This window comes from Eutrema salsugineum, unplaced genomic scaffold (genome assembly GCF_000478725.1).
Source record: "Eutrema salsugineum unplaced genomic scaffold, Eutsalg1_0 scaffold_14, whole genome shotgun sequence".
NCBI lineage: Eukaryota > Viridiplantae > Streptophyta > Magnoliopsida > Brassicales > Brassicaceae > Eutrema > Eutrema salsugineum.
In genome coordinates this window covers 6,351,850-6,367,342 of record NW_006256877.1, presented here as the reverse complement: position 1 = coordinate 6,367,342, position 15,493 = coordinate 6,351,850, and the positions used below count along the sequence as shown (strand labels likewise).

Here is a 15,493-nt window from a genome sequence, read left to right as displayed (position 1 = left end):
TCATGGATCAAGCTTGCTGAGCACATTTTATCGAGGTTTGCAACCAAAATACAAACTTTCACTTGATACAGCTAGCAATGGAGATTTTGGGCAAAAGACGATAACCCAAGGGAGAGCTCTCATCGAAAATTTGGCTCAAGCCAATAGCAATGATTGTCCTGAATATGATCGATCGATGAAGCAAGCCGGAACAGACAACAAGGAGATAACCGAGTTGAAGAACATGGTGAGCCAGCTTCTGAGGAGCAACAATCGCCCGATCCATGCCTGTGAAACCAACAATGGCGCAGAAGATGAAGGACCTAGTGATATCGATCACACTAATCAAGCATTTCAAGAAGAAGATGTGAACTACGTAGGAGCACTGGTGCCATACCAAAATCGCTCCAACAACAACTTCAACAACAACTTCCGGAATGCAAATTACAACAATCTCTCTTACCGCAATCCAAATGTGGAGAATCCTCAAGATCAGTACTACCCACCTCAGCAAAAATCCTTCCAAAACAAGTTTCAAGGTGGAAACTTTGGAGGAATAGTACCATATCAACCGCGACAGCCATATAACTACCAAGGTACGGGTTTTAACATTCAATTTGTACAACAGCAGGGAGTCACGACGAACCAGCTAGCTTCACAAATCGGTAGACTTGAACAGTCAATCCAACAGCTCGTTATGACGAACGAAAAAGCATCTAAAGACGTGAACGTGAAAGTAGACTACATGTACAATGATCTGAATGGTAAGTTTGAATCTTTATCTTCGCACGTAAAGAAGTTAGATGTGCAAGTCGCCCAAACAGCCGACTCTATGAAGAGGCAAAGTGGAGTTCTTCCAGGAAGAGTTGAAGATAACCCTAAGAAGTTTTGCAACGCCATAACCACACTGCCCGAAGAAGAGTCCGGAACCGATGGAAAGAAAGAAGAAACCCCAATCTTTGTACCACTGTACAAGGATATCGATCTCAAGCAGCCACCGTTTAAGGTAGCCGAACGATCACCGTTTCAAAGGCTTACCAAAGCCGATGATCCGGGACGTTTTGTTTTCCAATGTTTCATTTCAGGAATCAAGTTTACAGACTGCTTGTGCGATTCCGGAGCCAATGTCAACATCATGTCTAAGACATTTGCCGAAAAATTGGGCAAAAAAACCTTAAAGACATCGACGGTTAAGGTTATTTTTGGAGCTTCATCTCAAAAAGATACTGAAGGGGCGATTCATGATCTACAAGTTCTAGTGGGAGATAAGATTGTTCCAGCAGATTTCCAAGTCCTGGAGATGGATAAAGACAAGGAGAGGCCACTCATTTGTGGGAGACCATTCCTAGCTACAGTAGGAGCAATTATTGATCACGCAAACCGGCATGCTGTTTTCCTCAATGTGGACAGAAAAAGGTACTAACCTACTATCTTAGATGAATTTCCAAGTAAAGGAAACAAGCCAAAAGAGAAAGAAAAGGAGAAGCCGAAAGCCTTTGCAAAGATCAAGATCATCATTCCACCAGATGCAACAGAAACTAGTGAGGACCAAATCCAGGAGCTGATCGAAAACACAAAAAGGGTTCTGAACAACATTAAAGTCCGAAAGAAGATTAAAGGTAAGAAGACTTCTCTTCATGGAGAAGAATTAAAACCTCCACCAACCGGAAGTGATAAAGGCACATCAAGTGGAGTGCCATTCAAATCAGCCTGATTCCTCATGCTTACGTCGAGCTAAACGACTTAAAACAAAAGCGCTTAATGGGAGGCAACCCATTTAGGTGCTCTTTCTTTTAGTTTTCTTTTCCTTTTTAGAATTTATGCTTTCTTTTTCTTTTTAAGTTTTAGGTATTTTATAAAACAAAAAAAAAACACAAAAAAAAAATCTTAAAATTAGAAAAACCAAGGAGAAAATGGTAGGTCTTTAGCTGCTCGGCCCGGCAAAGACGAGAAGATTGAAAAATAGGCCGCAGGAGGAAGACCCGTGGTCGCAACAGACGGGACCGCGGCAAACGGTGCATCGATCGCGGCACCGTGAATGTGACCACGGCCGAGCCCTCATCCACCGCGGTCGCGCGTCTCCTGACCGCGGCCGTTGGTCGTTGAGATGGTTCTGCGGATTTCTGCTGATTCCCGGTGTTGCCTGGTGTTTGCCTGGTGATTCCCGGTGTTGCCTGGTGATTCCCGATTCTGCCTGGTGATTCCCGGTATTTCCCGAAATGTTCCCGGTAAAACCCGAAAAGATCCTCCGTAAGCTTTAAACTTTCCTAATGTGCAAACAAGAAAAGGTAAGTTCCCGTAAACTTAAAAGTTTCCAGAAATATCCGTTTTTGCTTTAAAAAAACGCTTTTTAAAGAAAAGAAACAAACTTTTTGGATCAAAGCTCTTTCTTCTCTTCTCTTCCAAAAAAAAAAAACTTAGAGATTTAGGAGAAAGAACACATTTTTCAGCTCTTAAGCTTTTTAAGAGATTTTTGGCTCAAACCTCACTCTTTTTCAAAGCTGATTTCAATTCTGCCATCAATTCTCTCTTTCAAGCAAGGTATGAACCTCAAACTCACCATTCTTACTCGATTTTGAACTTAGGGGTTTCTTTAAAAACCCAGAATCTTGGTCTATTGATGGTGGAAATAGCTTAAGAATGATAGATTATCCATTTAGGTTATCTAAAAATCGATTTTAGCACCTAGCTTAAGAGGAATTGAGATTTTTGAAATTTGAATTCTTCATGCTTCATAAAAATCGAATTTGGAACAGCAAAATTGATGAATTTGATTTAGTCTTGTGTGATTAGTGATTAGTATTGGGTAATCTTTAGAATTCACATGGAAATTGCTCATAAAAACCGATTTTTAGAAGATTTCTATGTTGAGGACATCAAAAATCCGAGTTCAGTCATGAACTACTTGATTTCTCTGATTTAATATCAATTTTGTTTGCCAATAGTTTTAATTAATCTCTTTATACTAGTATTAGTATAACAGATCTTAATGTGTTGAAATTAGCATCCAAATTCACTCCTTTTTTCCAAGAATCATTTCATTTTGCAGAAAATGGATGAAACCAGATCCCGAAGGAGCCGTCGAACTGGTGACAGCTCCGATGACATGCCCGACGATGCTACTCTGGGAGAGTATATGCTGAACCAAGCCAGACCGAGAAGAAGAAGCTATGTGATGAGATTGCTCCAGCACTCAAGAGAAACACGAGCACCTCCCGAGCCACCACAGATTCGATACATTGGGAGGGAGACAAACCCGAGAGTGGACTATGCGAGGCGTTTCAAGAAGCTGAACATCAAACCCATGCCTTGCATTGATTATCATACACTCGAGATGCTTGGAATCAGAGAGGATGTGATCTGGTACATCGATGCACTTAAGCTGAGACCCTACTTGGAGCTGAACCTTCCGACTTATCCTGAGCTAGTCCGTGAGCTTTTAGCGACCGTTACACTCCACCACACGAAGAGGAGGAACCCAAGAGCATCAGATGGCATCTTGTCATTCTCCATCCGCGGACAGCCTTATATCCTCACCATTTCCGAGGTTTGTGAAGCTCTTAAGCTTCCGTACACAGATGGCATCTACCTTGAAGATGAACCTGATCTTAACCTATGGAGAGAGATGGGTCATGGAGCTTACGATAGTGGGAGATCTAAGTCAGCCCTTCTTAGCCACCTAGCAGTGAGAGTTGTGCACAAACTCTTAGCACACACGATCTTCTCTAGAGCCAACATGGGAGGTGTCTTAAAGACTGAGCTCATTACACTTCAGATTCCGTTTATGGATGATCCACGACTTGCCTGCTTTGCCTGGATCATATCGCAGAATATGGTAAAGGTGAAGCATGATTTACATGGTTGCGATGACGTTACTCCAGCTTTCGGGAGTGCTATTACAGCAATACTACAGGCTGTAGGATTCGATTTCTCATCTGACGAACCACTTCCCGATGTCTGGTATGATCTACTTTATCTCTCTCGCGATCACACTATCTCTCGCGCCGATTTCGATCCAGACAGGTTTGGTTACAAGTATTGCACTGGCACCGAGGAGCACCGAGTCCGCTTACCTTCAGCGTCTATCCCGAGATTGTGCAACGGAGGACGCCCTCGATGGACTCCGGAATCCGATGATTTTCTGCCATCCGTACCTCGCCTACCATTCACCATTGGCCAGTACATAGTGGCCAAGGCGAGGCGTGATGCAGCTGCGGCCCGTGCTCATTTTCAACCATCCATTCCGACCGGCCACGCCTCATCATCTACATCATCACACACTCATTCCGATCTGGAGCGCAGAGTTGAGAGACAGGGACGACGCTTTGAGCGCGTTGTCACCTTCTTACAGGAGCAACACCAGTTCACAGACGACACTTCAGAGGATGAGTGATTGACCAGCACTTCACTACCATCACGGTTCTATCATCATTTTCTTTTCTTTTATCTTATTTTATCTTATTTTGCTTTTATTCACCATCTTCTCACCAACTTTTTCACACTGGGGACAGTGTGATTTAAGTCTGGGGGAGGATGTCTATCCGTACTAATCATTTTCCTGCTTTGCTTTTAATTTTCAAGTACTTCTTAAATTTAAGTATGTAACCTATTCGACATTAAGTATTTTTCAGGAATGTTTGACGCAAAACTATGATGATTTAGACCTGCACACTTCTACACTATGCATGATAGCTCATTTGTGGTTAGCACTAGACTAGGCGGTAGCTAGAGTACTTGCACTACGAACTCCCACCAGAGGACTTCTATTCATGGAGATTCTTTCTGACAGGATATACTAGCTCACTATATTTGGACTTAATATTGATATCTAATTTTCTCATCATTGATTTTAGGCAGGCATCAACATACACATCTAGGACGTCTTTTACCATCACTTTTACCACTCTTTGTCGTCCTAGATGACCAGTTTATCTTTATCTGGTACCTTACCCTAAACCCAAAACCTTTGTTTTCAATCCTCATGCATTCTCTCTTTAGTTTATATCAGCAGATATGTGCAAAAACGTCGGAGAAAAGAGGAGCAAACGCAGTTTTCAGTCACTCGCAAAAGAGACTGAATGGAATTGGGAAGGAAGAGTATCAGAAACATAATAAAGCTTTACAAGACAGATATTAACTGGTAAATTCGTGCTCTCTAAGACTCTATATCTAAAGGTGTTCCCTTTTCTTTAAAAAAATAAAAAAAATAAAAAAATAAAAAAAGTGAAATGAGAAAGGGAAACAAAAAGCCTAATGAGTCTTAGATTGTCGAAATTTATGGAGCAATGAGCAACCACTATTCGTTTAAGGAGCTATTGTTTTGAAAGATTTACAAAAATCTAAGTCTGGGGGAGTTTGGAGAGAACCTGAGGAAGAAGACCATGAATCTATGTCAAGAAAAAGTGACTGAAAACTGTGGATACCAACAGCTTCACTCTCTCTTGCGGTTTTGCATAATGTCCTGCACCCTCCAGATCTTCAGGTAACCCTTAAACACTTTAAGCCATACCCCCAAAATAATCCTTCTTTAAACCTAGCCTAGATTGCCTTGCCTAGATTTTCTATGATGAGAACCACCGAGATTTTTAATGAATGTTAAGAGCTAGTTGACTGGAAGTTAGATCTTAGTGCATAGATTTCTGCATGACGGATTAACGGACTAGTTATGTCTGTATTGCTAGTGAGAATTTTCTAGGCTATTCCCGATTGATGCATACTGATTGATATTGGTCTAGAAGTTTGGTCTCTGAGATTTTGTTTAGTTCCTGCGTTTTCAAACCTCTCGCCGAGATTTAGCCTTTGTTTTGTTTGAGGACAAACAAAAGACTAAGTCTGGGGGAGTTGATAACACCGGATTTTGACCATTTTTATGGATCATTTTAATATCTTTTACAGGTGTTTTTACTCCATTTTCAAAGGTTTTCAAAGGATTTCTATGTTTCCCGATTTTAAAAGACTTTTCAGGTAATTTGGGATAAAGAGGCATAAAATGGAACAAAAAGACTCTTTTGGATAAATGCAGACCGTCAGAACTCTCATGGAGAGACGAAGACCTTCTCACCGTCTGATCACCCTCAAAATTGGACAACTTATAGAAGATCAACCAGCTTTCAAATGCACTTGGTTTGGAGACATTCCAACGGTTGGATCTCAAGATATTCCATTAGCCCCGAAGCCACGCGGAGTCGGCCAGCAGCTCACGCGACCGCGGCCAACAAGCTATTTTCCGCGGTCAGAAGCTTCCCAACCGCGGGAAACAAGCCAATTGTCGCGGTCACAGCACTCCCGACCGCGGCATTCAAGCTCCGACTTAAAGCCCACTTATCTGAAGCCCAAAGTCATTCCCAGCCTCAATTCCGGAACCCTAGAGACCATGGAGTATTGGGGGGGGGGAAATACATGTCATTTAGGGGGGGGGGTAGGAGAGCATTTGATACTTTACAGAAACCCTTTTCCTTTAGCCGTTTTTATGAGATTTTTGTAGAAGATTGTTCAAGTCCGAGTTCTTCAATAGAGAAGCTTTCTTTATCTCTTTTCTTTACTGTTTTTCATTACTTTTATCAAAACCAATGATGATGTCGAACTCAGCCATGTCTGAGTAGATCCCGAGTTCGGCTTAGGGTTCCCGAAAGGGGCTCTCATAATCGATTAAGACATCTAGGTTTATAGATCTGGGATTTCGACCTGTTCTCTGTTTATTCTTGTTCTTATTGCATGTATGCTTGATTGATCACCTAGTATCTGATCTAGATAGTTAGTGTTGCGAAAGTTTTCATTAAGTATCAGCCCTAGAATGAAACAGGCGATTTTTCTGTAGGAGTGGAAACCTACCTGCGGCTGGATCGTGAGTATTGACGAGTCTTATGCAGCTCTTGCGTTCTCTCCCTTCCAGGGCCAGAGTGGAAACCTACTGGTCAGGGTTGCGAGAAACAGTTGGTTATGATCACGACAGTGACGTAGTCATACCGCCGTACTCTAGCTCTAGAACCCATATATTGTTATCCGTCAATCCCAATCTATCTACCTTATTGTTAAAACCGATTATGATCCCTTAGAGTTCCCAAAAGCTCAGCGTTTTTAGTCATAGTTTACAATTCCATCGATTTTTACTTGCTTTCTTAGATCTGCAATTCAATTTCCTTAGTTCGTTATTTACTTGTTTTATTTACCTTTCATGCGATATTTTACTTGCCTTATTTTTGTTTACTTGTTCTACTGCCTTTCATTCGATTGCTTTACTTGCCTTTTAGGATAGATTTATTTGCTTATTTTGCTTTAGTTTAATTCAAGAAAAACAACCAACCTTTAAAACCAATTTAGTATAGACATAAAGTTAAAAACCGTAGAAGAATACCAGGCACACAAATCTCTGTGGATTCGATCCCTAAATACTGCAACTGATTAGCTGTGCACTTGCGGCTTTCTTTTGTTTTGTTAAGTGTAAAACTTGTTCCCTCACGTAGTTGACACTCAGCACACCACCGCATCAGTTTGCCACCACGGAATTGGTTGTTTAACCGATCATTCAGCGTTAGATAGGGGACGTAGGTACTTTGGTTGTTTTTATGGTTGCTATGGTCCCAAAAATTTCCCAGAAGTAAGTTAAATTTCCGATTTAAACAAATTACAGATCTACTATCTGGGTTTCGCGTAAATTAGTTTTTGGTGAGTGGATTTTCAGGTTCCCAGCTGTGACTTCAAAAAGTGGTGGGATGAGGCCATAGTTGAAGAGATTGAAATGGTAAAAGAAACTCAAGAGGAGATGAAGTCTTTGTTTGATGTCATTATCTCGAGGATTGAAGCTCTTGAGGCTGCTGTGAGCAAGAAGAGTTGCTCGAAGGAAGGTTGAAGCTCAAGATCGTTTGTTGAACTTTGTCCAAAAAAGACTGTCTTTGTTTGTTGAACCTTGTTGTCCTTTATTGCCTACATCGTTTAACTATGTTGTCCTTTATTGAACTACTTTGTTGACCCCTGTTGTCCTTTATTGTCCTACATTGTTTAACATTGTTGTCCTTTATTGTCTTACACCGTTTAACCTTGTTGTCCTTTATTGTCCATTATTGTCCATTATTGTCCTAATATTTCCCAAATCCAAACAGATGTCCAAATTTGAATATCAAACATAAAATCCACAACATAAACTAAACATCCGCAAACAACATAACCTGCAACTTAAAAGAAAAACATAACATCCAGAAAACAAGATAAACTGCAACATCCGACACTTCTACTTCGATTTCTTCGTCTTCTTCGCCTTTCCACGTGAGACCCAAGGCGACTTCTTGTACGTCGATTTTGAGCGTTTCCTTTTTTTGGAGGTGATTCTGGTCGTGAGGAGGAGTCTGCGGCTGGTCGTGATGACGATGCTGCTGGTGGTCGTGAAGAGGATGCTGCTGCTGCTCGTGATGAGGATGCTGCTGCTGGTCGTGATGACGAAGCTGGTGGTGTCCGTGAGTGGACTGGCCTAAGCTCTGAAGCTTCCATTATACGATTCTCCGCTGTCGCAACAAAGAAGATCAAGTAACGTCCATTCTCTAGAACTGCCTTAACCGTCGCTTGATGCCAAAGAGAATTCTGTAACGACTCTACACGTTCCAACAACTTATACGCTTCATGTGGTTGCCGTGAGGAGGTTTCAGGAAGTGGTGAACCGGTTGGTACTATAGGAGAAAAGGTTTGACCGAGTTGTGAAGATGTTGGTGCCATAAATCCACTCTTCCATATCTCAAGTACCCCAATTATTCCATCAAAGCTTTCAAGCTTTCTCCGACATATCCTTAAAGCCTTTCTCCATCGATGCTTGGAGCTCCAAGAGTGACTGAATGGAAGGAGGAGGATTCGCTGCATTCGCAGAATCAGGAGCCACATCCTGAGGATCACACCGCGACATCCAACCTCCATCTCGTATAGATCTTTCCAACAGATCTTCTTATTCTGAATGGTTAGGTAATCAATCCAATTCTCAACAACTGGATCAATATACCCTATCCCATCATCGAATCCGGGTTCCAATATGCGCGCCAATAGAGTTTTTTCGCCTGAATCAGCTTCCAAGATGCTAGAAATATCCTATTAATAGTAGTACCTATCGCTTAATAAATATCATCCAAACATCCATACAAACTCATAATCTAATGCAATGAAAACTCACCTCGGTAGTAGTACCAATGGCTTCATTCATGTCATCCAAAGGTATTCCTTTCATTGCAATTTCGGTGAATTTGTGTTTGCACATCTTTGGACAGTCATCCGCAGCAGGTACAGCTTCTCTAAATTTGCGTCCAAGATTTGGAATACACTCAAATGCAAGAATCTACAAAATACAATATCAAAGTTAAAATCATAAAAATCATAACGTTTGGACACTATTAAAATGAGACTAACCTGTAGTGGAACAATGAAACCAGAAAACGAACAAGCTTCTCCTTTTGCTCTCACTTGGCCATCAAACTTGATCACCACTCGCCTGATCTCCTTTATGGTCTCATCAAATGTGTAACGCCCCCATGGAAACCTTTTACACAAATTCAAATCAGAAACCACTCTAAGAAAGAATTGATCAATGTTCCCATCAGGCTTGGATTTTGCTTTCAGTACTATGCATAAAAAAATACAAGACTGCCATCTTCTTCCTGTCTAGAGAGGGATCCTCCATTGAGAGTAACTGAGCTTTCACATCTGCGATTTTGATTTGAGCTTTCCTTCCAAACATTCTCTCCACAAAATTCAAATTCCCCAATTTCTTATAGTCTTGCGGGTAATCATGGCAGTCAAGTCCACTTAACAGCGCATGCTCTCTCATAGAATACCTGATAGGAACTCCATTAACCATTAACCACAAACCAAAACTCATTTCGCTTCTCAGTATAAGCTGTGTGAAGGAGCAGCATCCAAAGTCCTTGATTCATGTGATTTGGCTCCCTAGCCATATGAAAAATGTGCTTAAACTGCTGGTGTGATCTGAACCATTTAACCTCTTCTGGAAGAGACTCTATCATTTCAAAAACATGCTTCATACTACATCTCGTCATTATCCTTGCCGTCTTGCTATACTCGGTTGGACCGAAGTAGAGCTTCTCAGGTCCCATTGGTTGATTTCCCTCATCCGTATCCTGAAATCGAAAGACAGTCTCACAAAGTTATCCCAGTTGTTCCAATTGTACAACTAATCTACTTAAGTCAGTTGTCCCACTTGTCCGAAATTGTACCAAAACCAGTTAAACATATTTCCCACAATTGTCCTATTTGTCCTGCTTATACTCCAATTACATAATGTTATCCCAGTAAACCTTAAATTGATCAAAGATGTCCCATTTATCTCAGTATACTCTATCTATTATCCGCATACATAGTTTTCCCAGTTGTTCCAATTGTACAACTAATCTACTTAACTCAGTTGTCCCACTTGTACGAAATTGTACCAAAACCAATTAAACATATTTCCCACAATTGTCCTATTTGTCCTACTTATACTCCAATTACATAATGTTATACCAGTAAACCTTAAATTGATCAAAGTTATCCCATTTATCTCAGTAGACTCTATCTATTAAACGCATACCTTCGCCGGTGAGGGTTCGTGTTCCACTTCTTCATCCTCCTGCTCTTGCTCTTCAGCCTCCTGCTCTTGTTCTTCAGCCTCCTGCTCTAGTTCTTCACCCTTATGCTCTTGTTCTTCAGCCTCATCCTCTTTTTTCGTCAGCCTCCTGCTCTTGTTCTTCGGCCTCCTGCTCTTCTTCTTCAGCCTCATCATTTCCCGAATCTTGTTCATCACCCTCTTCATTTCCCGAATCTTGTTCATCACCCTCCTCCTTTCCCTCCTCTTCTTCTTCACCCTCCTTTCCCTCCTCTTCTTCTTCACCCTCCTCCTTTCCATCCTCTGCTTCATCACCCTCAGCCTCCTCTACTTCTTCCATGGGGTTTATCGTTTCGGTTTCATCTTCTGTGGGGAAATTTTGGGCCGCGGTCTCCTCGATAGGATTCGGAGAGGTTTCCTTCTCCATTTCTGTTTCTGAACTACAAACATCTTCGCTTGTCTTTCTTGCGGCTTCGGTGGGAATAGAGTTTACATCGGCTTGAGGAATATTTCCTTTCTCTTTATCGGCGGCTTCAGGATTTACTTCAGATTCTCTCGCTGCGCCTTGAGAATGTGATTCCGTTTCAGGCAACGTTTCCCGGCTTTCAGTTGACTCATACTCGACGCCTTTTTGTTTCACACGAGCCATGGAGAAGTCGAAACGAACCGAAGATGGAGAAATCGATTAAAACGGAAGTTGTAGATGCTGGAGTGGAAATAAAATGAACGCAATCTGTTAACTTCTATCAACACTCGCCGGATTCTACGCCGGAAAACTCTCTCAATTCTTTTTTCGAATTTCAATTAACTGTATGGAGGTTTTTTTCGAAGAAGTTATAAAATGGTAAACTAAATTAAGGTAAATACAAAGATATGCGGGCCGGATCCGATTTTAGTTGGGTGGGTTTTCAAATACCCATGTATTCTTATAATTAACGAGACATTCATAGATATGGTAGTAAACAACCACTTTTTCTATTTAAAAAAAATCAAAAAGGAATTAATTATACGACCAATGGCATTGGGACTTTTTTTCAGCGATTTATGGCATTTTAGCATTTGATTCTATAAGAATTGGTAAAAATACTAATATCAGAGTGCTCTTAACACGTTCAGCTTGTTTTTTTTTTATCCATTTGAATATATATCTTGGATCATAGTTGGTTTTCCATCAAATCTCCTTTTTAAGTCTTATGCTTTAAACCTATTATATTCTTCTTGATATTTCACAACCTTTTTTTTTCTTATTATTTCACAACTTGATCTCGTGACACTAAGTATACGTATAAATACAGATTAGCCTTAGATTTTCTGTGGCTATTTTTAAAAATTCATTTAAAAGCTGTAAAAAGAGCCAAAATAACCACGAATAAAAATTAACTACAAATGGTAAAGAGGGATGTTTACATGAAAATTGTATTTTTTTTATAATTCTAACTAATCCAGATAACAGTTTTAAAGTTTGTTTGTTTGCTCATTTATCATTTGCATCAAGATGATCCAATTAAGTGATTCATGTAATTAATCTATCTCAATTATTTTTGTGAAAAAAAAAATATATTTTGATGTAACTGTGACATCATCTAAATCTATATAGTTTGAAAAACAAGTTCAAATGTTATCCGTCCACTCAAAGTTTCAATCCAGTCCGAGGCAAGTTTATTCGTAGCTACTTTTTGCAGTTTTTTAGTAGTGTGACAAATCTTTAGTAAATAGATTCACTGGGTTTTAAACCGATTTGATAACATATTAATAATATTTAGTTTATTTTTTTAAATGTGCACTTCAAATAATACAATAGAGATAAGGATATAACATTATCCTTATGTTAACTCAAACCGAATTTGAAATTTTAAAAACTGAACTAAACTCTTTCTTTATTGGTTTAAAACTTTAAATTAATCAAACTAGCTGTAATCCATTAATCGAACTAATCCGAACCTAACCAAAACAAATTTAAACCGTTTAAATCGATCCTACATTTTTGAGACCTATAAGTAGAGGTCTCCGTGTTATCCGTAGTAACTGTGAACATAGCTAATTTAACTCTTAAGACCAAAAAAGAAACAAAACAAAATCATAAGGGATTAGGGTTTAGCCGTTTCTCCGATTAAGCCTCTGACATGGTTGAAGCGGAAGCTTCCGGCGAAGGGAATGGATCGAGCAGCATACTCTCGCAGAAGAGACCACGTTGTTCTTCGATATCTCCCGGCGATGGAGCGAAGAGAGTGGGAACAGAGGATAAGAGACTCTCGACGACGCTGCTCGATCTGAGTATTCTCGACTGTCCCATCTGCTTCGAAGCATTTACGATTCCTATCTTCCAGGTTTTGCAATCTTACCTGACTTGAATTGTAGCTTCTCTAACTCTGCATTAGGAAGAGGATGGTTTGGAGTTGAAAGGAAGATTTTTTTTTTTTGGAATTGTCCCCATTTTCTAGGTTTTAAGTGTATCTTTAGCTTCTGTTTTGATGATTTTGAGTAAACAGAGAAAGAAAATGCAAGTGTGCCCATTTACTTGATTTTAAGAGTGTCCCAAGCTTTTTTTTTGTAAGATCTGTTAACGAATATCGTTGTACTTCTTGAAAATGTAGAGTATTTATTGGGAAAATTCTGTATTAGGAAGAAGACAATGGAGTAGAAAGGAAGAAAAAAGTTGAAATTGTCCCCACGTTCTAGGTTTTAATTGTATTCTTAGTTGTTGTTTTGATGATTTTGAAGATTCCAGTGAAGTTTTGTGAGAAAACAGCTTATGAAGAATCACAACTCGTTTGGTTTTGTATTTCAGTGTGATAACGGGCACTTGACTTGCTCTTCTTGCTGTCCCAAACTGAGTGATAAATGCCCTTCTTGTTCTTCGCCAATCGGCCGCATTCGCTGCAAAGCAATGGAGAGTGTTCTTGAATCGATCTTTATCCCATGCCCAAATGCAAAGTTTGGATGCACCAAGAAAGTCTCTTACGGAAAAGAATCAACCCATGAGAAGGAATGCACCTTCTCTCTTTGCTCCTGCCCAGTGCTTGACTGCAATTACACTGGATCATACAAGGATCTCTACGATCACTATAAATTTATCCACCTGGATTGTTACGTGGATATAGTGCTTAATACGTTCAGTTTTGGCAATTCCTTTCGTGCCTACATGAATATCAGCGATAAGATATTGCTTAGACTGGACCATACAAGGAGTCTATTGTTTGTAGTGCAGTGTTTTAGGGAGCCGTATGGTGTGTATGTAACTGTAAGATGCATTGCACCATCTGCTCCAGAAGTAGGAGAGTTCTCATATCATATCTCATACACGAGCGTGGATGAACACACTATGATTTACAAATCACCAGTGGTGAAGAGGATTCGTGAAGTGAGTTTTCAAACCCCTCAAGAAAATTCCATGTTGTTGATCCCACTCGGTTGCTTAAATGGTGACTCGTTGGAGATGGATATTTGCATCAAGAAGAAGACTAACCAAGAATAAGAAGCTTGCGGTATAGAAGAGGGCCCTTTTTGTCGTCTGTAAGTTTTAACCTAACAAGCTAAGATCAGATCTAGTTGCTATATGTAAGTTTTTGACCTGGCGAACTAAGATCAGATCTAGTTGCTATATGTAAGTTTTTGACCTGGCGAACTAAGATCAGATCTAGTTGCTATATGTAAGTTTTTGACATGGCGAACTAAGATAAGATCTTGTTGCTATATGTAAGCTTTAACCTAAGAAGCTAAGATCAGAGATCTAGTTGCTATATGTAAGTTTTTGACCTGGCGAACTAAGATCAGATCTTGTTGCTATATGTAAGTTTTTGACCAGACGTAGTAGGATCAGAAGTTGCTTTACGGCTTTAACTTACAGGTTTCAGTTCAGACCGGAGCAAACATAAATACTCAAAACGTTTGTCGTTTGACTTTTTCTTTTCGTAAAATCTCTTGTTAGTTCTGCCCAAAATTAAGCTATAATCCAACGAAACGTTTGTACAATGTCTGAATCGTTGAGGAGCGACGTAAAGATATTTTATTAACTACAGCTTATTAACCAAAACTCCGGAACATTTTGATTTTGATTAACTTTTTTTTTTGTTAACTAGCAGCACTTGTTCTGAGCCAAGAATCTGATCCTTATTTCACCTCTTATACGTTATACGTCAGTGTAGAACTTCTTGATCATATAGTATTGGTCTTTAGTCGAAACTATTTTATTGAGTCGATGCTACTACCAATGGCGGAATCAGAAATTTTTTCATTAGGAAAAATAGAAATATAAGAAGGTGAAAAAGGACACGTCAGCATAGGGGCGATTCTGAAGACGATCTAGAGTATCCTTTCTTCCTGGCCACGTTTCGGCCGGAATCTCTGACGGCGCCGGGACAGGAGGTCCCTCCCGTCGCAAAACCATGGCGGAGTTGATCAGGGGATCATCGCAGGTTATGTCGGTATCGAAGGGGGAAGGTGATGTGGAGTTGATGGGAGTTGATGATGAAGTTAGGGTTTTAACAGATGGAGTTTCGAGTCCTCAGGAGAGGAAGCACGTCGGTGCGTCAAGCGCTGATAAGGTGGAATTTCAAGCTTCTCAGAGGGTGAGCACTGAGAAGGAAAGAGCATCATCGGATCAAACTAAGGTTTTGTCTGAAGTTGCAAAAGCGGATGACAAAGGAAAGTCTTGGTCGTTGGTGGTTAAAGCTTCGCAAAGTCTGCAGAAGTTTGATGTTGAGGTGGAATCAGGGGAAAGCGGCCGATACATGCCTCAACCGAGTGAACTGGTACCGTTTCATGCCTGTACTTTTGAGCTGTGCCCACACGTACGAACTTTTTAAATTGTGTATAATCATGCCCAAACATGTTTTTTTGGCCATTTCCTGCATTGACTTTGCATCCGTTAGTCAACCCCGTCAAATTGTTAACGGGGAATGACTCAGCTGCCACGTTGGAAACCCTGTTGGAACGGAA

At 40.3% G+C, this 15,493-nt stretch overlaps 1 protein-coding gene across 1 annotated transcript; it reads left to right on the top strand.

The window, feature by feature from the left end:
* Nucleotides 1-12,620: 12,620 nt before the first annotated feature.
* On the top strand, nt 12,621-14,257 carry LOC18022570 (E3 ubiquitin-protein ligase SINA-like 7). Its single transcript, XM_006405765.2, has 2 exons — nt 12,621-12,882; nt 13,344-14,257. The coding sequence occupies exons 1-2, from the start codon at nt 12,679-12,681 to the stop codon at nt 14,028-14,030; spliced, it is 891 nt and encodes a 296-aa protein (XP_006405828.1). The 5' UTR covers nt 12,621-12,678; the 3' UTR covers nt 14,031-14,257.
* The last annotated feature ends 1,236 nt before the right edge of the window (nt 14,258-15,493 follow it).